Below are 22,485 nucleotides of genomic sequence, written 5' to 3' on the forward strand. Positions count from 1 at the left end.
TTGGAAGAGCGATTGATTAAGTAAGGAATGTTGATGAGATTTATAATACTTACAACATTTTGAAATTATTTGTTGACCTCCTGAGGGAGTTTAGAACATTGGAATTATTGGTTGGATTTAGGATTTGTTTGGCCACTATTCCGATTTTGGTGGCACTAAATGTGGGTAGATGGATGAGGGCCTTTCTAATACCCGCCTCAATAGATAAGTGATTTTACGTTCTAGTCAACTTGAAAATCTCTCCAGTTTCAGATTTCCCAGTTGTACCTTTATTCTTTCTAAATTTAATCCTTCATTCATTCAGTTGGGCACAGTGCTAGATATTGGGATTATAAACACCAAGACACAGGCCTTGTTCTGAAGGAATTTATAATTTATTGAAGGAGAAACATACAATTAAAGTTACCTTTACTCTTTCCTCTCTGCAGGTGCATTAAGATAAAAAACATTTTTCTCTTTAAATAGACACTTTGTTTTACCTGTAAGTGATAAAACCCTGTAAATCTAGACCCTGCTAAATATTTCACATTGTCAGGCTTGTGTGGTTAGAGCTTGGTCCGCAGGGTTGCGGCCGTGGGCTCTCCGCCTGTGTGGCTGTGGGCCCCGCGGGGCTGCTTCCTCTCCTGCCTCGCGGTCCGCGCCTGCTCGTTCCCAGACTGGGGCCCAACGTGTACCTCCCTGTGCTCGGATCATTCCTTACTTGCGGCTGGAACTGATGGAGTTCAAGTTTTACTCTCTGATCTTCTGCTCCGAGGGCTGACAGTGCACGCCTCCCCAGACCAACTGTGCCCACGCCAGCGCTCAGTGGCTAGCGCTCCGTGGCACGGCGTGTTGAACGGTGATCTGCCCATGGCGGAGGCCGTGTCCTTGTGGGTGACACCCACGTTGCCTCCGTGGTTCTGATTAGCGCAGATAGTCGCGTGCTCCGTGCCCTTCCACGAGCGTCTTCTGCGCCAAGGCCGTCGTCGCCTCGGCGAACTCCCGGCGGATGGTATGGAGGAACGGGAATGACGGTGGCCTCCGAGGGGGAGCTTCATGGGCGAGAGGATGTTTAAGCCGAGTCTCACCCGAGACGAGCGCGGCTTGGGTGCGTGCTGAGGTCAGGAGGGAAGCGGTGCCGCCCTGGGCAGAAGGGAGCAGGACTTGAGGCCTAGGGATCGTGGGAGAGATGCGCCTGAGGCAGCACCAGGAGATGGCCCATGAGGAGCCGGGAGAAGGAGAAGTGTTTTGGCCATGATACCCCCATGCTAAGGCTGTGTTGGAACTTGATCCCTCCGAGGACATTGGTGGTTGTCAGACTAGGTTCTCTGATAGGATGACTAACACGAAATAGAAAATAAGGGCAGTGTAGTAACGTTTTACATAAATTTGGTTAATTTAAATGAACATTGAGAAGAGATGCTTGCTTGCTTGCTTTCTTTTTCTTTTTTAGTGTTTATTTATTTCTGAGAGACAGTGCAAGCCAGGGAGGGGCAGAGAGAGAGGGAGACACAGAATCTGAAGCAGGTTCAGGCTCCAAGCTGTCAGCACACCGCCCGATGTTGGGCTCGAACTCACAAACTGTGGGATCATGACCTGAGCCAAAGTCGGACGCTTAACCGACTGAGCCTCCCAGGCGCCCCGAGAAGAGATGATTCTTATATTTGACCTTCAGTGATCTTTTAGGAAACGATTGAGAATAGGTTGCAGTTTTTTGTTGGCTTTAAAGGGCTGGCAGCTATGATCCAGAAGGAGTCACAGGGGTCTCAGCTGAACCATTGCTTTTGTTACCTGCTAACTCACGAGTCGCACCCCCGTCTCCGTGGCCCTGAATTGCGAGGGTGTCATCGCCTCCCTCCCATCCCTGCCGCCGTGGTGTGGGCTCCGCAGCCAGAGCTGGAGCCCTCGGGCCCATCCTTGGCCCGGAGCGGACTCACCCACGGTCATCGCTGAGTGCGGTTCATCCTGGCTCAGCTGTCTCGTGCGCTGTCCCTCCGCCCGCACGGTTTCCCATCTCGTCGTCCTGCTCAACACCGCCTTCTAGGTTGCCTCTCAGATTTGCCGTTTCTTAGCGTTCCTCAGTGGCTGAGGCAGAGCCCCTCTTTCCCCGCGCTTGGACCCTGTTTGTACCTCGGTGCACGGGGGTGAACTGTGCACCTTGTTCAGGGTTACTGCTGAGTAACGGCGTCTGGCACACAGCGCGTCCTCAGTAAGCAGGCTTCTTTGTCCTCCTGCCGCACTGTGAGCTCCTTGGGAGCAGGTGCCGTACTTTGAAAATATCTAGGGCCTAGCATGATACACGATTCGCTGAGTACCTGCTGAGTGAATAGATATTCCTCCTGTGCCTCATTGGAGTGTCTTTTGAATGGGGACCACGCGGAGCGGTTCTGGCCCTGATCTGGAAGTTGGTTACTGTTCAGGGGCCGCATAGGGATGATCTACGTAATTTATAGACATCGATAGTGTGGTCTGTCGCCCTTTCCTTTGTGCTGGGCCGGCTTTTTACGGCAGCCTCTGTGTCCTGCTCTGATTACTTAGTTCACCTTTTCTAGACATTCTGTATCCTGTGCTTCTGAACTCTGAACTTCTGAACTCTGTCAGATTTTGGTGACTCAGACTTTTTTTCTGTGGCCTCCTTCTCCCCATCAGCCTCCTTTCTGATAGATCTTCCAGATTACTTATGTCTTATGAAGACAAAGAATTTTTTTGATTTCTCAAAATGTAAAATAATAATGTTCTTTTTTGAAGTGAATGGTATACTGCTTAGTGGGTTAATAAGTTCTAGACCACCCGTGTTCAGGTCCTGGACCTTCCACTCTCACACCGCGACGAGGGAAGCCCTCCGTCCGCGTTGGCCTCTGCGTGTTGCACCCGTGTCCTCCCCTCGTCCCTCCTGTGTAGGGCACGGTGCTTGGGTGTAGACAAATCAGTGCTGGTGGCAGCCAGTGCTGTTCTTAGAGTTGACTTTGTGGTGTGCCTGACTTGATGTGCGAGTTTGGCTGTCCCCTCCCTGTAGCCCCTTTTCTTTTTTCTGCAGGATATTTCGGGAGCGTGAGTATTCTCTGAAAGGCCTTTTCAGTTTCCAAAGTACAATTTTATTGTTGAAGTTACATATCAGGCTTTGGTGTGTGTCTGTATATCCAGTATTTTGGATTGCTTGCTTGCTATACTTCCTTTATTCTTTTTAAATGAATTGTCTTTTGAGTAGGAGACTGTATAGCCCCTGAGCACAGGTAGGAGGAGTGATCATGTTTATACGATGTCCCGTGTCCAGGGAATTTGACTTACAGGCCACGAGAAGTTAAGAATACTCAACCGTCAACACTGTCTCTTGTGCTTGTGTGGCGCCTCCCGCATCATAAGCTTCAGACTTAAATAGAATTTGTAAGAAATTCTAGTATTGAGTTAGAAGCTAGTTGTGTGTTTTGAGAGCTAGCACCCGTTTTGATTTTGAAGCTATCGATGCCTCGGTACCGTGTTGCTGGAACCCAAAAGTGCTTTTCAGCTGGTGTGCTTACTGCGTCTTTTAGACTGCTTTGTTCTACTTAAAGGAAGTGCTCATCAGTCATGTCGTAAGCATTTGTTGGATACATACGCATGTCGCATGTCGGACGTGGAAGTAAATGAGAGCAGCAAGGTGGAGGGAACCATGAGGTCCTGGAGCCCGCGGTACCGGGCTCTGGGGTTAGTGAGGATGATGAGCTCGTTTGTGTGGGCAAGTAAATCTGGTGCCTGTTTCGCCAGCGTGGACCATTTTGGCTTGTTTGATTTCAGACATGAAATATGTTTTTTCATAGTTGTTCCAGGTATACCATTTTAAGAAATCTCAGCTCTTTAGCTATAACCAAATAATGAACATATATTAAATCTGGACAAACGGAGATAGAAGGAAAAGAAATTATGGACACAGGGATAATGGCTAGAAATTGGTCTGTATTATTCTCTAGAAGCTGTCCATAATTCTCAGCATCATAACTTTGTACTTTTTACTATATAGAGTTTCCATTCTCCCTACTCCTTTTAATTAAAATTTAAAACAAAATATTTTTCTGACTTTGAACATGTGGTAGATAAAGGCTTTTTATTTGAAATTCAAGAAATGAAATTTTCTTTTTATAAAAAATTTTTTAAAGTTTATTTTGAGAGAGAGTATATGTGCACGCGTGTGCATGAGTGGGTTAGGCAGAGAGAGGGAGAGAGAGAATCCCAAGCAGGCTTCGCACTGTCAGCACAGAGCCTGACGCAGGGCTTGAACCCACAAACTGAGATCATGACCTGAGCTGAGATCAAGAGTGGATGCTTAACCGACTGAGCCACTGAGGCACGTGCCCAAGAAATGAAATTTTCTATAGTGGAAAATGGAGGATTTCTTTTCTTTCCTTAATGCTTATTTATTTTTGAGAGACTCAGAGACAGAGCATGAGTGGTGTAGGGGCAGAGAGAGAGAGGGAGACACAGAATCTGAAGCAGGCTCCAGGCTCTGAGCTGTCCGCACAGAGCCTGACCCGGGGCTCAAACCCACGAACCATAAAGTCATGACCTGAGCCGAAGTCGGACACTTAACCGACTGAGCCACCCAGGCACCACTGTCTCCCCCCCCCCCCTTTTTTTTGAGTAAGCTCTACTCCCTACGTGGGGCTTGAATTCATGACCCAAGATCAAGAGTCGTATGCATGGCCTACTGACTGAGCCAGCCAGGTGCCCTGGATTTATTTCTTTGGTTTCAATTTTGTCGGTGAGAAATTTTTCATTCTGCACACTGTTGATTCACATATCAATGTATAATTTTTTTAATGTTTATTCATTTTTGGGAGGGAGAGAGAGAGAGCACGTGCACACACGGGCAGGGGAAGGGTAGAGAGAGGGGGACAGAGGATCCAAAGCAGGCTCTGCACTGACAGCAGAGAGCTGACGGGAGGGGGGGTGGGCTCAAACTCCTGAACCAGGAGATCATGACATGAGCCGAAGTCGGACACAACTGACTTGGCCACCCAGGCGCCCCTCAATGTATAATTTTAAATTGGCTTAATTACTGGGGCGCCTGGGTGGCTCAGTCGGTTGAGCGTCTGACTTCAGCTCAGGTCATGATCTCGCGGTCCGTGAGTTCGAGCCCCGCGTCGGGCTCTGTGCTGACAGCTCGGAGCCCGAAGCCTGTTTCGGATTCTGTGTCTCCCTCTCTCTCTGCCCCTCCCCTGCTCATGCTCTGTCTCTGTCTCAAAAATAAATAAAAACATTAAAAAAATTTTTAATTGGCTTAATTACTTGCCTTCTGACACTATTTTGATGGTGTGTTTGTTTTTGTTAAGAAATTTATTTATTTTTGTAATGATTCATATATAATGTCTTGGACTGTTAGTTTTAGTTTGAATTACATTTGTAAAAATAAAATGCCCATTCACTGTAAACTGGAACACTTTGGGGGAGAGGAGAGTTGTCTTTACGTATTTTTATTTTATTAGGAATGTTTAACTTTCCCATTGATTGCTTTGTTTCCTTCTACATACTGAGTAACTTTGTTCAAAATTTAGTTTTACTTACGATGAAAAAATATTTTTTTTAACGTTCAGTAACAGGACAGAAATTGTTTTATCAAAATTTTTATTGAGATAATTGTACACTCATGTTCAGCTCTTAGGAATAATATAGAAAGGTCTCTTGTTTGCCTTGCCTGATTTCCCCTGGGAGTTATATTTTGCAAAACTAGTGTGATAATCACAACCAGGATATTGACATTGATATAATGCATTGACATTATTCAGATATTTCTGGTTTCACTTGAAGTCTCTTGTGTGTGTAAAGAAATCAGAGTTTATTCCTGGAAAACTACTGTTAGTTAAAATACTAATAACTTTAATTAGATCTGTCATCTGGCGAGAGGGAACCATTTAACCTCGTGTGCTCAGATTTCTCATTAAGTCAGGATGTTTGTATGATGCTTAGAATCCCTTTTGGGTCAAAACATTCTATAATTTTTGTATGAGAGCATTTTAGAATTTGAAAGTATAACCTTCTTTCTCTTTTCTCTTTTTGTGTTTAGGAAGAAAAGGCTTCTCTTTTACATCGTACTCAGGAAGAAAGAAGAAAGAGAGAGGTAAAAACAGTTTTATAATAGTCTCTTTAGAGAAACATTTTTCCATAGCATTTAAATAAGGGTTGATTTTGTTGTTATATATATGCATGGTATGCATATGCATATATACATATTTTTACGTCTATGAAACGTTAGAAACATTTCTGGATTTTTTGGATTTTATAATAAGTAATTTATTCTGGAACCACTGTGGAAAAGATGGACTACAAGGGCAGTTTCCAGAATACAGGGGGAAAACAGGCTTTTATAAAGTTCAGTTGCTTGCTTGTGATATGGTTTCCAGAAGATCTAGAAAGACTTAGTATATAACGCTCATCTTTTGCCAAGCAGAAGAAGCAAACTCACTGTGAAGGCAGTTACCATAACTCTTTGTGAAGAAGTAAAATAGATGAAAGGAGCTGTGACATTTGTTGTTTTATTCTTTCTTTTTTTAAATGTCTGTTTATTTATTTTGAGAGAGAGTGCACGCACATGCGCACATGTGGAGGAGGGGCAGAGAGAGGGAGAGGGGATGATCCCAGGCAGCCTCGTGCTGTCAGCACAGAACCCGACACGGGGCCCGGTCCCACGAACCCTGAGGTCATGACCTCATGGCACCAAGAGTCAGATGCTTAACTGGCTGAGCCACCCAGGCGCCCCTTTTATTCTTTATTTTACATTTCATCTTTCTGGTGACAGTGGCTTTATTTTATTGGTTAATCAGCAATTATGGTATTTTAGGCCTATTTTTCTAGATGTTTATTTTGTTTTCTAATAATTCATTTGTTCCTTTAAGAAATACTAATTGAGAGCTTGTTACATTCCAGGGACTGCTCTGCCTACAGGGGACACAGGTAGTAAATAAGACCATGTTCTGGGCGCTTGGGATTCTCTCCCTCTCTCTGTCCCTCCCCCGCTCATCATGCACTTGCACGCTCTCTCTTCTCTCTCTCTCTCTCAAAAAAAAAAAAAAAAAAAAAGCTTAAAAAGGGCGGATAATGTTCTTGTGTGGTTATAGAACACAGAGATTCACCAAGCTATTGAGACGGTGCTGCGTGCTGTGAGTGAGGTAGAATGATGTGATAATAACTGGGAAGGCCTGCTTTCGGGTAGGGCATTCAGGGAAGGACTCTCCGAGCTGGGTAGAGAGTTGAGCAGGATTCCTGAAGGAGGAAAAAGAAGCTCCTATGGAAAGCTGGAGGAAGAACTTTCTTGGTGCAGGAAGCAGCAAATATGGAGACTTTCAGGTGGGGTTTCTCACCCTCAGCACCGTTGACATCTTGGACTCATTAATTCTTTGTTGTGGGCTTTATCCTGTACATCGAGGGGTGTGTAGCAGCCTCCAGGGCCTCTGTTCTACCCACTAGATGCCACAACACTCCCTCCCTCTGGTTGAGATAACCAAAAATGTCTCCAGAAGTTACCAAATGTGGTAAAATTGCTTACAGTTGAAAATGACCATTTATTGGTTAATGTCTTTTATCTTTTCTGGAAAACTCTCAGCTCTCATCTCTTCCAATAGTGTTTTAGCTCCATTCTTCCTCTCCTCTTCTTGGACTCAGATTACTTATGTTTTTGACCTTGGCCTTATCCCGTACTCTTCTGTATATTTATCCTTTTGAATATTTCGGCTTTGGTTCGGGTATTTCTTCTGACCTAACTTCTAATTTACAGATTATCTCTTTATCAGTGTCTGATTGTCACATAATATCCATTAACCTGTGGATTTCAGATTTTTATTTTAGTTCTAGAATTTTCTTTGATTCTTTTAATTTTATGAACATTTTAATTTTAATTGTCTTTTAATTTCGTGAATATAACTGTAGATTGTTAAAGATAGTTTTTAAGCTCCAGTATTTGGATCACCTGTGGGCTTGTTGTTTGTCCTCTTGATTTTTAGTTCTTGTCTTTTGCCCGATTGTTTTGGTTGAATACTGACATTCTGTATTCCAAAATGAAGAGAGATCTACAGGCTCTTGATGATGATCTCTTCTTTCTGGAAAGCATTGCATTTTATTTTGGCCGGCAGTAGGGAGAGGGATGGGGCACCTTTAAATAATACAGAGTCGAGCTGATCTACGGCTGGTCTTCAGTCCTTGTCAGGATCCATCTGTTTCCAGTCCAGCTGAGATGCAGCCATTAGGTCCCGGTCCCAGCCAGGACACTGGAATGTCACCGAGACTTCCTCCTCAGTGAACAACCGAATGCATAAAAATGGTTAGAAAACTCATGGGACAGTATATGGGTCTTTAATTAGGTGCTCTTAGAATCATCGTAGTAGTGAATAGAGTCCCAAACTAGGTTTAAGCTCAGGGCTTCCTTCGCTGTAACCACTTGAAGCTCGGAAAGCACGCTTGCGCGACCTGATTGGTCTTCTGGGTGAGTGTGTGTGTGCCTTTCAGGCCTGGCAGGTGGCACTCACCTGCCAGGTGGCACAGAAAGCATGAGACAGTGTCACGTGGTAAGATGGGCACAACTTTCAGTGTCACGCCCGAGTGTGAATCCTGACTCCCTTAGGTCTTTCGGCACCGGTGTCTTTATGGAAATTTCAGCTTCTGCATCGTGAAACCGGGAGTGACGTTCATCTAAGGTTGTCAGGCGTCTCGGGGTTGGCGCGTCGTAGACTTTCAAGCGGTGGTGGCTACGTTGCTTGCGATGACGATGTGAAAAAAAAATCTGTTTTGCTAGGTCACTGGAAATTTTCAAGACAGTCTTAGGTCAGTCAAAACTAGAGTTTCCGCTTTGAAATGAGAAAGTGACTTTTAAAATTGATGTTCGTGTCCGTTTAGCTTCCTGTATTGAAAACCGCAGTTGTTATCGGAAGTCTCACTGTGCTGGGAGGAGTGGAAGGTGGTGTCGCCATTTTGGCAAACAGTCCGGTAGCTCCTCACGTGCTAGTCCTGCTCGTGGGCGTGCACCCAAGAGAAACGTAACCGTGTCCACGCGAAACTTTGACATGAGTGTGTGCGGCCGCGATGTTCGCAGCAGCCCAGAGTGGGAACCGCCCGAGTGTCTCTCGGGCGGTAAATGGTAAACCGTGGGACGGCCGCACGATGAAATACCGTACGTACTGGCCGTAGAAAGCAGTGGAGTACCGACACGTGACGCGACACGGCTCAACCTTGAAAATGTCGTGCCAGGTGAACAAGGCCTGACACAAAAGGCCGCGCGTTGTCCGACTCCACGATAAGAAATGTCCGGAAGAGGCAATCCCGGGCAGACGGAAATTCGGTCAGTGGTTGCCGTGGATGTGGGGGGACCCGGGAGAGGGAACGAGAGACGAGTGCTAGTGGGAACAGGGGGTGTGGAGCGGCCGATGAAAGTATTCTCAAAGTAGATGGTGGTGGTAGTTGAACCTTGAAGATTTTAAAGACTGCTAAGCGGTACGCTTGAAAGATTGAATTTTGTGGTATGTAAATTCTGTAGTTGTTTTGTTTTTAAGTCTTTACTAGCTAAATGTCAATTCACTCCGACCAATTGTTCCTTCCTCCCTTCATCATGCAGGAGGAAAGGCGAAGATTGAAAAATGCAATAATCATACAGTCATTTATTCGAGGCTATCGAGACCGGAAACAGCAAGTAAGTTTGCTTTCAGGCTGAGAAAGAACTGGAAAGGCCTGCCAGAGTTTGTTTCAGATAGGGCCTCGGAGTCTTAGATGTGGAATCGTTTTGTGGGGATTTGGGTACACCCGTTTCGTGGCAGTTAATGTTGATAATAGCGTTTTCCCCAGAAATTAACCGTATTCGTTTATATTTACGTAAAGATTTACAGATAGGGGAGTGTTGAGGTGATTTTTAAATAATAAAAATAGAAACACGGGCTGCGGCTCAAGATCAAAGCGGAAGGAGGCGGCGGAAGACCATTTTAGGGGAGTGGAGGGTTTTTATTCCAGTCCGGGTTTTCTGGGTTTCGTTTCCCCCTTTCCCAAGAGCTGCCCCATCACGGCCCCCTCACTGCGCCCCCGCCGTGCAGACCCCAGGGCGCATGTGGACCGCGCCGCCCGCCCGCCCGCCCGCCCGCCCGTCACGCCCGTGTGTGGTTTGTCTCGTCTCCAGCACTCCATCCAGAGAAGCGCCTTTGACCGCTACGCCAGCGCCTCGCAGTCCGGTGGCACTCTCTCCGTTGCCAGTGGTCCCAACCTTACCCTTTTGGTGAGGCGGCTTCTGTTTTTCTACAAACAGAACGAAGACTCCAAACGTTTGGTGAGTGTTAACTGTGTTCTCACTTATCGTTATTTATGGATTTTCCGGTGTTTTTTTTTTTAACGGGGCCAGATAACCCCGCAAAGGCGTATGTCTTTCTGAACTTCCCTCAGCCCGCCACGATAGGCCATCTTTGTGCTGTTGCGTTTCACCTCTTAGAGAGCGATAGAAATTTTCAGTAGTTTTTTTCATTTCTTTATTATGGAAAATGTCAAATATAAGAAAAAGTAGAATAATCTGGTGAGCCATCCTCCACGTACCCATTACTGAGCGTTGGTAGTCAGCAACACCTCTCTCACCCAGAGCCCCACGTACCTGTGCCTTCAGTCACTCTTGCGATGCGCACCTAAGTATCACAGCATGTTATCTGTAAATATTTTAAAGTGTATTTATTGGGGGAGGGGGCAGAGAGAGAGGGAGAGAGAATCCTAAGCAGGCTCCGTGCTGTCAGTGTGGAGCCAGACGCCAGGCTTGACCTCACAGATGGTGAGATCATGACCTGAACCTAAATCAGGAGTCCCAGACACTTAATGGACTGAGCCACCCCGGTGCCCCTGTAAATACTTTAATATGAATCTGTGACGTACAGGGCCTTGCTCTACTGGAGGGGTGGTGGGAGGGGGGATGGGCTAAATGGGGAAGGGGCATTAAGGAATCTACTCCTGAAATCATTGTTGCAGTAGATGCTAACTAATTTGGATGTAAATTTAAAAAAAAATTAAATTAAAAAAAATTTTAAAAACAATTAAAATCAAGTTAATTTCTAAAAAACAAATTCAGAATATAATTGTAGTACTTTAAAATTTTATAGCCTTCTGATGTAATCGGTGATGAGGAACAGTGTTGAAAAATACCTATGGATGCATAGATGAATAAACTTCTAAAAAATGTAACTTGTTACTGTGTCGTCTCTCAGGAAATATTAAGAGATTTCTGTGTACTCGTTCGGTTAGATACATATTTATTCTCGGAAATTCTTGTTTACTTGTAATAAAAATTTCAGATTCTATTAAACGAGGTACACAATGAAAAGTCAGTCTTCCACACCCCAACCATACATACTAGAAAATCCCCAGAGGAAATGTAAATACAGAGGACAAAGGGACACTTTATTGTGGATCTGGTGTTTGGTTTTAATTTTCTTTAATTATTCTGGAGTTAATAATTGCCTCACTTTTGTTTAATTTTCTTGGGGTCTCTTGATAAAGTCGTCTTCCACTTTTGACAGGACTATGATGCTTCTCAGTGTAATTTTCCGTGACTGAAGATGTCAGATAGTCTGATGCTTTTGTTTTCCCCGGAGCTATTCTTGGCTTTCCGAAACCTTTGCCCCGGTTTGGATCCTTGGCTTCTCATTATCTTGGGAAAGTCATTCGCTTTGCTTCAGTTTTGGATCCTCCTTCCCGATTCCATTATCTTTTTGCTTTCTTGGTTTACTCCCTTCATATCCTCAGTTGACTTCCCAAGAAAGGGTGAATAAGGTGTTTTTAAAAGTTGACGCATCTGCGTTTAGGAAATGATAACAATAAGTTAGGCAAAGTAAGTGTTTAAAGTAGTGATAGTACAGCCTTTCGGATGCCGTTGGTACATTTGTCAAGGTTGTAAAATACAGTATCCGAACGCAGTCCAGAGTGTTTAAGTGTCACTACTGCTTTGGGCTTTCTTTTTTTTTTTTTTTTTTTTTTAAATTTTTTTTTTCAACGTTTTTTATTTATTTTTGGGACAGAGAGAGACAGAGCATGAACGGGGGAGGGGCAGAGAGAGAGGGAGACACACAGAATTGGAAACAGGCTCCAGGCTCCGAGCCATCAGCCCAGAGCCTGACGCGGGGCTCGAACTCACAGACCGCGAGATCGTGACCTGGCTGAAGTCGGACGCTTAACCGACTGCGCCACCCAGGCGCCCCTGCTTTGGGCTTTCTTATTTCATAGGCAACTTGAATCATAATTACTTGATTAATATATTTGCACCTTAGTCTGGAAGTTTCTATAATTGCCCTTGAGATTTTTCTAATGTTTAGTTACAGTACATGCTGTTTTTATTTGTTAATAGACGGCACATAATTGAGAATGAACTGCGTGTCCGATTGGCAGAAAGTATTGTATCCTATTAGTTCCTGAGAAAAGACGGACAGGTTAGCTCCAGACACCTCGTGAAGAAAGCTTGTGTGTAGGCAAGTTCATACTTGGAATGGGTCACAGAAATGATTTTCCCGAAACTTAGGACACGCTCTTAGCTTGTTTTATAAAACGCTTTTGCGGGGCGCCTGCCTGGGTGGCTCAGTCGGTGAAGCGTCCGACTTCAGCTCAGGTCGTGATCTCGCGGTTTGTGAGTCCGAGCCGCATGTCGGGCTGTCTGCTGTAAGCACGGAGCCCGCTTCGGATCCTCTGTCCCCCTCTCTTTCTGTCCCTCCCCCACTTGCATGTTCTCTCTCTCTCTCTCAAAACTGAACATTAAAAAAAAAAATGCTTTTGGGCGCCTGGGTGGCTCGGTCGGTTGAGCGTCCGACTTCAGCTCAGGTCACGATCTCGCGGTCCGTGAGTTCGAGCCCCACGTCGGGCTCTGTGCTGACTGCTCAGAGCCCGGAGCCTGTTTCAGATTCTGTGTCTCTGTCTCTTTCTGACCTTCCCCCGTTCATGCTCTGTCTCTCTCTGTCTCAAAAATAAATAAACGTTAAAAAAAAAAAGCTTTTGCGTGAATATTTTGTCTGATAACAATTTTATATGAAATAAGTGTTCCCGTCAGAGGAGAAACGCCTTAAAGAGAACAGGCAGAGGGAAGGTTATGTGGCACATTGATAAGTAGCCACATTTAAGAAACCGTCTTAATTTTAACTCGTTCTAATGGGTCTCATGAAGTGAACAAAAAACAGTTTTATGAAAATGTGGCAGAGAAAGTAGAAGAGATTCCTTGTTAAGTCCTGAGTTTTCGAAATCATTTCTGGTAGCCACACCCATAGTAGGTAGGCCTCCGGGATGCAAGTCAGACAGAAATCGAACTCAGCATCCGCGGGGTTCACTGACCAGTCGTCGTGTCCAGGAGACTGGGCAGTTCTGGCCACATCCCTGACTTTTTTTCCCCCCAACTCTACTGAGGTATAGTTGACAAGTAAAGTTGTAGGATAGGTAAAGGGTACACCATGATGACTGGACGAATGTCGACATTGTGAAAGGATCTCTCCTTTCTCCGTCGCCTGGCATCCTACATGGGAATAGTGGGGCCCTGTGATTGCCTTTCCTACCCAAATTTCATGGACGTAGGGAAGGGGAATATCCAAAAGGAAAGGATGCTGGAGACACAGAGGCAAAAAGTAAAAAGTAGAAACTGATATCCTTATGTACATTATGATTAATACTATAGTTCTCATTTATTTTTCCCTGTGGATTGCTGATTGTTGCAAATGAACTGTTTTTATTTCAGATTCAGATGAGTCTTTTTGTTAGTGTTTGTTGATTCATTTTTTGAGAGAGAGAGAGGCAGACACAGAATCCGAAGCAGGCTCCAGGCTCTGAGCTGTCAGCACAGAGCCCGACGTGCGGCTCGCACTCACGAACCTCGAGATCGTGACCTGAGCCGGAGTCGGGCGCTCAACCGACTGAGCCGCCCAGGCGCCCCTAGAAGATTTACTTTTTATCATGTTTGATTAAGTATCTCCTTAGCAATTCAGGAAATTTGGAGTGTTATGCAGTGCAGTAAACAGTGAGCTTTTATGGATTGAGAGTGACCTATACATATGTTTTGCTGTTTCAGATATGGATGTATCAGAACTTAATTAAACACAGCTCTCTGTTTGTCCAGCAGTTGGATGGATCTGAGAGACTTACGTGCTTATTTCAAATAAAGAGATTGATGAGCCTCTGCTGCAGGTAAATCCCATCTAGTCCGCTCCTTGCTACAGGTGTGCCATGTCTTGAAGGCGTCTTTGAAGATGATAGGCACTGGGAGAGATCCAGGCATTGTAAGAATCCTACACGATGCTTGCGATCGTTGATTTTTTTCGTCTGTCTCTCCCTTTGTGATTGTGCATTTTTCCTCTCCGTGAACCCAATGCCGCCGTGCTGTTTGGCACATAATAAGCACTGCAAAAAAATGTGAGTGACAGAACGTGTGATTATTTTCCTGTCTACCTTTGAGTCCGGCCTCTGTTCAGAGACACCCGCTAGTAGAGCAGAGTGGTTCAGGCCTTACTGTAGTGAGCGAGAGTAATTGAAGGGGGCTCAGGGTGACATTCGCCATCCAGTACACGTGTGAAGACTTTTTTCTTTTTTACAGGTTATTGCAGAACTGTAATGACGACAGTTTGAATGTTGCACTTCCAATGAGAATGCTTGAGGTGTTTTCGTCTGAGAATACTTACTTGCCTGTTTTACGAGACGCCAGCTACGTGGTGTCCATAATTGAACAGATTTTGCACTACATGATTCAAAATGGTAAGTAGCAGCTAGGCTCAGGGCTGTGGGTTGGCGTTACCGTGCGAGTGCGCGCAATGGGGTGCTCTGTGCGGCTTGCGCACGGGCTCTAGACCCCCACGTGGGACGGACCGGGCGCCGTGCCCTACCGGGGGTGTGCACCGCTGAGGGGTGTGTGCCCGATTTGTCCTGGGCTCCACCCGCCCCGAACACCTGGATATGCCCACTGGCTATGTAAAGCGGGCTTTGCACTGGCCTGCTGCTTGGAAATGAAGCAAACGGACGCAGGCTGTCGGAAACCTCTCCGGGTCCTCCCACAGCCGGTCCTCCCGCGTCCTGAGCTGGTAGGAGCGGCGGTGCCGCGAGTCCGTGAGCTCTGGCAGCGGGAAGCCTGTCTCAGGAAAAAGCACACTTGGTCTTCATGTCAGTTCAGTGGAGGAGAGTTAAAGATACTTCGTTGGTTTGGATTTTCTTACTGACCGGGTGTGAGAGCTTTTATGTCCCGACACCCTTCTGAACGTGCCTGTCATGTGACCTACAATGACCTGGGTCTGAAATTCTTGTGCAGACACATCAGTGACTCTGTTTCGGAGAAAGACTATGAAACACCCATGGTTTCTAAAGCTTTTATGACAAATGAAGCGGGGTGTGAAACACACATTTAAAAATCTGGTTCCCAGTGTTCTCACAGGTCAAACCCTTCAGGGTGTGGACTTCAGAGGTTTTAGTGGTAAGAGGAGCCATAGGTGATTCTGGAATGCAGTAGTCACTGATGAAAACATAAATAAGTTTCCTTTTGTTTTTTGGAGGTGATGGGTTAATCTAGGCTAAATCTAGCTAGTTGAATCCTCAGTAGAAAACTGTAAACATTAAGTTCTTACACCCCCCAACCTTACTGTTTGGTTTAAAAAGAAAGAAAGAAACCCTACTTCATCTGTTGAAAAGTTAGGGAGTCAACTAAAAGTAATTGAAATTTGTGCAGTTTGATCTTTGAAAAAACAACTTAATGGTAATTAGAAATGGTCCTTTGTACCAGTCGATGCATTATTATGCATATTGACTTAAGGCTAAGCAGTCAGTGAGAATCTTTAGTTTTCGTGTTTTCCAAAAGTATAAAGAAGATAACTAAGACTGCATTATTTTGTGTCGGGAACCCAAGTCTCGCACCGAAACCGCCACTTCGAGCTTCTGGCATCTTCTGTTGTAAAGGCACTTTGTTGTTTTGATAAATTACTTCCTGACTTTTTTTTTCTTTAATTGCTGAACTACAGCTAACCTACGGTTACATTAGTTTCAGGTGCAACAGTTCTGTACAAGCGTCAGTGCTCGCCACGATAAGGGCGATCGCCAGCCGTCACCACGCGGCATTTCTGTTCCCTGTGCTCCGCTTTTCGCCTCTGTGACTTCTTTATTTAACTGGAAGTTCGTACCTCTTACTTCCATTCACCCGATTCTCCCTCACAGTATTAGTCTATAAAATTTTGGCGTTATTTATTAATTATAGTTTCTATTATACGTCACGAGCTGTGACTTAACGTGAAGCTTTTTAACAAACGCAGCTGAACTTAGTTCTCTAGTCACGCTGTCAGCTAATCTCTTCAATACTCACTTAGATTGATGTTGATACATTAATGCTCCAATATTTAAAAAAATTTTCTTGACGTGGTGTTTTTTAAAATTCTTGATAGATTCCCTATGCTGTACTTCTTTAAATCTCTGTGACTGACTTATTTTATGACTGGAAAATTGTATCTCTTAATCCCCTTAATCTCTTTCACGCACTTAGATCTTTCAGTTTCATAGCAGAGGAGCTTCAAGCTTCCCTGTTTCACTACTGATCAAAACATACGAGGTTTGAAATGGGCGTAGTTACAAAGTAGTTCTAAAGAGGGCGGCCCCGCCGGCTCAGCTGGTAGAGCAGGTGACTCTTGATGTCGAGGTTGTGAGTTCGAGCCTCATGTTGAATGTAGAGATTACTTAAAATCTTCAAAAAAAAAAAAAAAAAAAGTACGTCTAAAGATAGAGTACGGAGTAGTCAGTGTTAATGGTCATAAGGTCATAACTCAAGTACAGATCTATGTAGGACTGTTTTCATAAAGTAAACCAAGCAAATGGATTTTATTGTATTTTATTTTATTTTACTTTATTTTATTTTTTGAGAGGGAGAGCACAGGAAGTGAGGGGGGGAGGAAGAGAGAGGGAGAGAGAGAATCTTAGACTGTATACCCAGTGCGAAGATGGATGCAAAAACCTAACTTTTGCAGGGCTCGATCTCATGACAGTGAAATCGTGACCTGAGTCATACGCTTAACTGTCTGAGCCACCCAGGCGCCCCAGATTGTGTTTTTAATGTGCACCACCAAACGTGTCTGGACAATATTGAGATGTTCACGATCTACACCTGAAGATTGTCCCTATTGCTTTATAAAAAAGTGACAAATACATATAAAGACTGAATGATTTGGATCATTGGTGATACCAGAGTTGATGTTTACTGCACCCAGAAATCCCATCAGAAGTTTAGAAAGGTCATAAAAGTTGTTACTTCTGAGTAAATGCTCTGGTGCCTATATTACTGTCTCCAAAGGTGTCATTTCCTCTAAAAGGAACCTAAGAGTCCCTGGGGGAAAGATGAATCTGGAGGTGCTCCTGGCGAACGTTGGAGCTCAGGGCCCCCCTCCCACAGGTCACTCCGTTGCCCAAAGATAGGACGTTCTGAGAGTCATTGAGTCACTCCGTTGCCCAAAGATAGGACGTTTTGAGAGTCATTGAGTCACTCCGTTGCCCAAAGATAGGACGTTTTGAGAGTCATTGAGGTAATGACTGCAGCGGATTGAAATAACACCAACGTACTCAAGTCTGTGAGTACATGTGGTTCAGAAGTCACAAAACCAGCTACATACTTGGAGGATGCTTAAGAGGCAGATAAAAACCATCATAATATATGGGCCTTAATTGGATCCTGATTCAAACAAACGAGTTAAATAAGATTTTAGTATGAGAAAGTTGGAGATTTGAACACCCATTAGATACTTATGATAGCAAGGAATGACTATTAATTTGTTTTAGCTGTCGTAATGATATTTTTTAAATGTTTATTCTGAGAGAGAGAGAGAGAGAGAGGGAGGCACAGAAAATCCCAAGCAGGCTGCACGCCCAGCATGGAACCTGATAAAGGCTTGATCTCACAACTGTGAGATCATGACCTGAACCGAAATCGAGTTGGATACTTAACTGACTGAGCCACCGAGGCTCCCCTGTCATAATGGTATTTTTAAGAAAAATGAAGTCCTTTGATGATATACTAAAATAATTATATTTTAGATTTGCTTCCCAGTGAGTGGAGGAGTGGGTGATGGGCTATAGTTGACAATTATTGATGGAGGGTGATGGGTACATGGAGTTTATATGCCATTTCAAGCTGCTTATGTAATTAACTTTTTCCTGAATAAAAAGTTCAGGAGGCACCTAGGTGGCTCAGTCAGTGATGCATGTGACTCTTGATCTTGGGGGTGAGTTCGTGCCCCATGTTGGGTGTAGTGATTACTTAAAAAAATGTTAAACTTTAAAAAAAAAAAGGAGCCAATAGCTGAGCTATTAAAAAGTTGAGGGGTGGCTGGGTGGCTCAGTGGGTTAAGCGTCTGACTCTTGATTTTGGCTTGGGTCATGATCCCATGGTTTTGAGATCAAGGCCTGCATCAGGCTTTGGGTCAGGCTTCGAGCTGGGCAGGGACCCTGCTTAAGATTCTATCTCTTCCGGGGCACTGGGTGGCTCAGTTGGTTAAGTGTCCGACTTCGGTTCAGGTCCTGATCTCACAGCTCATGATTTCAAGCCCCGCATCAGGCTCTGTGCTGACGGCTGAGAGCCTGGAGCCTGCTTCAGATTCTGTGTGTCTCTCTCTCTCTGCCCCTCTCCCGTTCATGCTCTCTCTGAAAAATAAGTAAAATATTAAAAAAAAAAAAAAAAGATTCTCTGTCTTCCTCTCTCTCTCTGTTCCTCCCCCACTTGCACAAATGCTGTCTCTCTCCCTCTCCGTCTCTAAAAAAAACAGTTGAAGAATTAACTTAAATTTGGACATATATTTATCAAAAGCATTTAAAAATTGACGCTTTTTTCCCTCTCTTTATGATGAAGGTACCCAATTTTAAATATGTGCTTTTCCTTTCTTTTAGGGTATTATAGATCTCTCTATTTGTTAATTAACAGCAAGCTTCCATCAAGTATTGAATATTCTGATATATCTCGAGTTCCTATAGCAAAAACTTTGCTAGAGAATGTTCTGAAACCATTGCACTTTACTTACAACTCGTGTCCTGAAGGTGCAAGGTGAGAATGGAATAATTTATGGATTTTGTAAGGTCACAAGTTCTGTATCTAATGATAGCTTTTACGTAGTATGCTGTTTTACATAAAGATTTGAAAGTCAAATTTTTACTTTATTAATGTGACTCAGTTTAAAAAAAAATTACTATCTGTTGGGCCTGTGCCCTAACATAAATTTATAATTCTGATGACCTGGTTATTTTCCTGCCTCTGAGCAGCTATTGAAAGATTGAAAGACGCAGCAGAGTTTTCTCAGTAGGGAAGGCACGAAATCGGTTAAGTAAATTTCATGGCGACCTAGTTGGTTTTGGATGTTCAGCTTCGTTTAATTTAGAAGAAAATATTTGGAAAGTTGGTTTTCATCAGTGATTTTATGAATAACATGTTTTGACGAAAGCTTCCATTTTCCTTTTTCAGGCAACAAGTTTTTACAGCCTTCACCGAGGCGTTTTTGGTGGCACCTTTTACAGATCAGATTTTTCACTTCATCATTCCGGCCTTAGCAGACGCGCAGACTGTTTTCCCGTACGAGCCCTTTCTGAGTGCACTGTTGTCGCCGGAGAGCAGGTGTCCCGAGACGGGGGGAGGGGCGCCGTGGCTCTTCTTCTTTGTCCTCACTGTCGGCGAGACTTACCTGGGTATGAGATACAGCGTAGGTTTTACCTGACCTCATGTGTATGTAGTGCCAGCAGACCAGTCACACGAAGGGAATCCAGGGGCGGGTGTGTGTTGTCAAGAAGGCCTCTGGGGCGGAATTTCCTGGAAGAGCGTATTTGCTGAAGGTCTGTAGCTTGGACAGTGTCCCTGGGGAAAATTTCCAGGCACAGGAGAAAGACTGATTCAGGGGCGCCTGGCTGGCGTCGTCGGTGGAGCCTGTGACTCTCGATCTGGGGGTTGTGAGTTCAAGCCCCATGTTGACTGTAGACGTTATTTTAAAATCTTTGAAGGGCTCCTGGGGGGCTCAGTTGGTCGAGCATCCAGGTCACGATCTCACAGTTCACGGGCTCGAGCCCCAAGTCAGGCTCTGCACTGACAATGCGCAGCCTGCTTGGGATTCGCTTTCTCCCTCTCTGCCTCTCAAAATAAATAAACTTCGGGGCGCCTGGGTGGCTCAGTCGGTTGAGTGTCCGACTTCGGCTCGGGTCGTGATTTCACAGCTCGTGGGTTCGAGCCCCGTGTCGGGCTCTGTGCCGACAGCTCGGAGCCCGGAGCCTGGAGCCTGTGTCTCCCTCTCTCTCTGCCCCTAACCCACTTGCATTCTGTCTCTGTCTCTCTCAAAAATAAACAGTAAGAAACAATTAAAAATAAATACACTTAAAAAAAATACAGTCTTTGAAAAAAATGTCTGATTCAGATACATGTTATGAGGCCACACAGACTAAAAAGAATTTTAAAGTTGAGGGAGAACTGGGGCGCCTGGGAGGCTCAGTCGGTTCAGCGTCCGACTTCAGCTCAGGTCACGATCTCGCAGTTCGTGGGTTCGAGCCCAGCATTGGACGGCTCGGAGCCCGGAGCCCGCTTCGGATTCCGTGTCTCCCTCTCTCTCTGCCCCTCCCCTGCTCGCACTCTGTCTCTCTCTGTATCAAAAAGAAATAAAACCATGAAAACAAAAGTCGAGGGAGAGCTGTGAGCACAGGGATGTTATCCCATTCATGCCAAACTTCCTGATATGTGCCTCTTCTGGAGTTATAGCACCTTTTTCGGAGGTATTTGGACACATACATCTATACCTGAATTACTAGAATTTTAATACGTTCTGGTCACAAATGTCTCTCTGAGTGTATGTAAGAAGAATGATACCTGAGTTTTCTAGTTTATTTTTGCTTGCTTTTAACAAAACGTTACTGTCGACTGTTTTGCAAAGGGACCCTCTCTGAGGAAGGACTGCTGGTGTACCTGCGGGTGCTCCAGAGCTCGCTGTCTCGGCTGCCGGCGTCGCCGGCCGGCACAAGCTGTCAGGACCCGGCCAGCGACTCGGAGGACGAGAGTGAAGAGGCGGACAAGCAGCCGAGCGCTCCGGTAAGCTCCCGGGGGCTGCGTCGGAGACCATTCCCCCTCATTTCCAGCCCACTCGTAGCTTTGCGTCCGTCCTTCTTCTTAGTGCGTGACTCCTGCACTGAAGCATTCTTGTAAAACCTTCCCGCTGCAGAAAAAGTCCCTTCCCCTCCACTGCCGCCCTGTCCTTCCCGAGGTCACCGTCCCGGCCATTAGGGAGTGAGGATAGTTCTTCCACACCTTCTCCTGCGTACAAGTCCGTGTGGGGTTTTCATGCAAAGTAGGCCATGCTGTGCCTTAACTTGTTACTTAGGAGATATTTCCTAGAGCTGAAATTGTTGGATTGAAAGATTAAGTTCCTAGTTTTCAGGAAGGGCATTTACTGTGCACCAAGCACTGTTTTATTTGTAAGAATTTTTTTATAGCAGCTTTATGGAGATACACTTTACCATAAAATTTACCCTTTTAAAAAAATGATGTGCAGTTCGGTGATGTCTCAGTATATTAACCTAAGTGCAGCCACCACCACTCTGATAGAGCATTTTCATGGTCTGCTCAGAAGCCCGGCCCGTCAGCAGCCGCTGCCCCTCACCCTTCGCCCAACCCCAAGGGGAAGAAAAAGGTTAAGTTCTCCCTTACCCTGTCTCGTGAACGCCAAGTCACGTCTCCCGTTAATTTTTGCCAGTTTTGTGGGTGGCAAGCGTTACGATTTATTTGAAAGTGAATTGCGAGAGTGTAAGTCCTTTTCTCCTGTTTCTTACTCAGCATGATCTGCAGTGCCTTTCCAAGGAATAAAAAGCTTCGCATGATACACATAATTTATGTCTTCAGTGATATATCTGCTGCTGGCCTCTTTTGCTCTTCTTACAGAATTGAAATAACTTGAGATATGGCTGTAGTAGGTTTAAATTAAACGTTGTATTTTTTTGTCAGGGAATTTCCTGTTGATTAATACCAAATGGAATCCCAGGACGAATATACTGAGGAGTGGTTGGGTTTTCCAGGGGAAGTCAGTGAAAGGCTTGTTAGTACTGCCTTCTGGACACACATAGCTTTGTTAGCAGAGATGAAAACAGTCCTAACAGTACGAGAACACACGTTAGTCATTGCCCTAAGCTTATGGCTGGGGGAAGGCCTGGTTGGTTACAGAGGGGCCAAACGGAATGTTTCGGTGGGTGCTGGGACTCCTGCACCCGTCCAAGCTCAGAACTGCACACCAAAATGTGAATTTTTCTTAGGGTAAAAAAAAGAAAAAGTGGGATTCTGTAGCTGGAATGTAGATAAAACTTTTGTTTTTATTTTAATTTTATTTTATTTAAAAAAAAAATTTTTTTTTTTTAACATTTATTTACTATCGAGAGACAGACACAGAGCATGAACAGGGACGGGGCAGATAGAGGGGGAGACACAGAATCCGAAGCAGGCTCCAGGCTCTGAGCTGTCAGCACAGAGCCTGATGCGGGGCTCGAACTCACAAGCTGCGAGATGATGACCTGAGCTGAAGT

The 22,485-nt window shown here is 44.9% G+C and overlaps 1 protein-coding gene across 2 annotated transcripts in view; it reads left to right on the plus strand.

The window, feature by feature from the left end:
- UBE3C (ubiquitin protein ligase E3C) overlaps nt 1-22,485 on the plus strand; it is a 118,956-nt gene that overhangs the window by 20,380 nt on the left and 76,091 nt on the right. Inside the window, exons 2-9 of one of the 2 annotated variants that reach the window (XM_053898739.1) lie at nt 6,017-6,070; nt 9,554-9,628; nt 10,106-10,252; nt 14,003-14,118; nt 14,525-14,682; nt 18,835-18,988; nt 19,403-19,623; nt 20,850-21,004. In XM_053898739.1, coding sequence (XP_053754714.1) covers nt 6,017-6,070; nt 9,554-9,628; nt 10,106-10,252; nt 14,003-14,118; nt 14,525-14,682; nt 18,835-18,988; nt 19,403-19,623; nt 20,850-21,004 — 1,080 coding nt within the window. The remainder of the gene's footprint in view (nt 1-6,016; nt 6,071-9,553; nt 9,629-10,105; nt 10,253-14,002; nt 14,119-14,524; nt 14,683-18,834; nt 18,989-19,402; nt 19,624-20,849; nt 21,005-22,485) is intronic. The other variant, XM_053898740.1, reaches the window with a different exon arrangement.

This window comes from Panthera pardus, unplaced genomic scaffold (genome assembly GCF_024362965.1).
Source record: "Panthera pardus isolate Hobbes unplaced genomic scaffold, ASM2436296v1 HiC_scaffold_9, whole genome shotgun sequence".
Classification (NCBI taxonomy): Eukaryota; Metazoa; Chordata; class Mammalia; order Carnivora; family Felidae; genus Panthera; species Panthera pardus.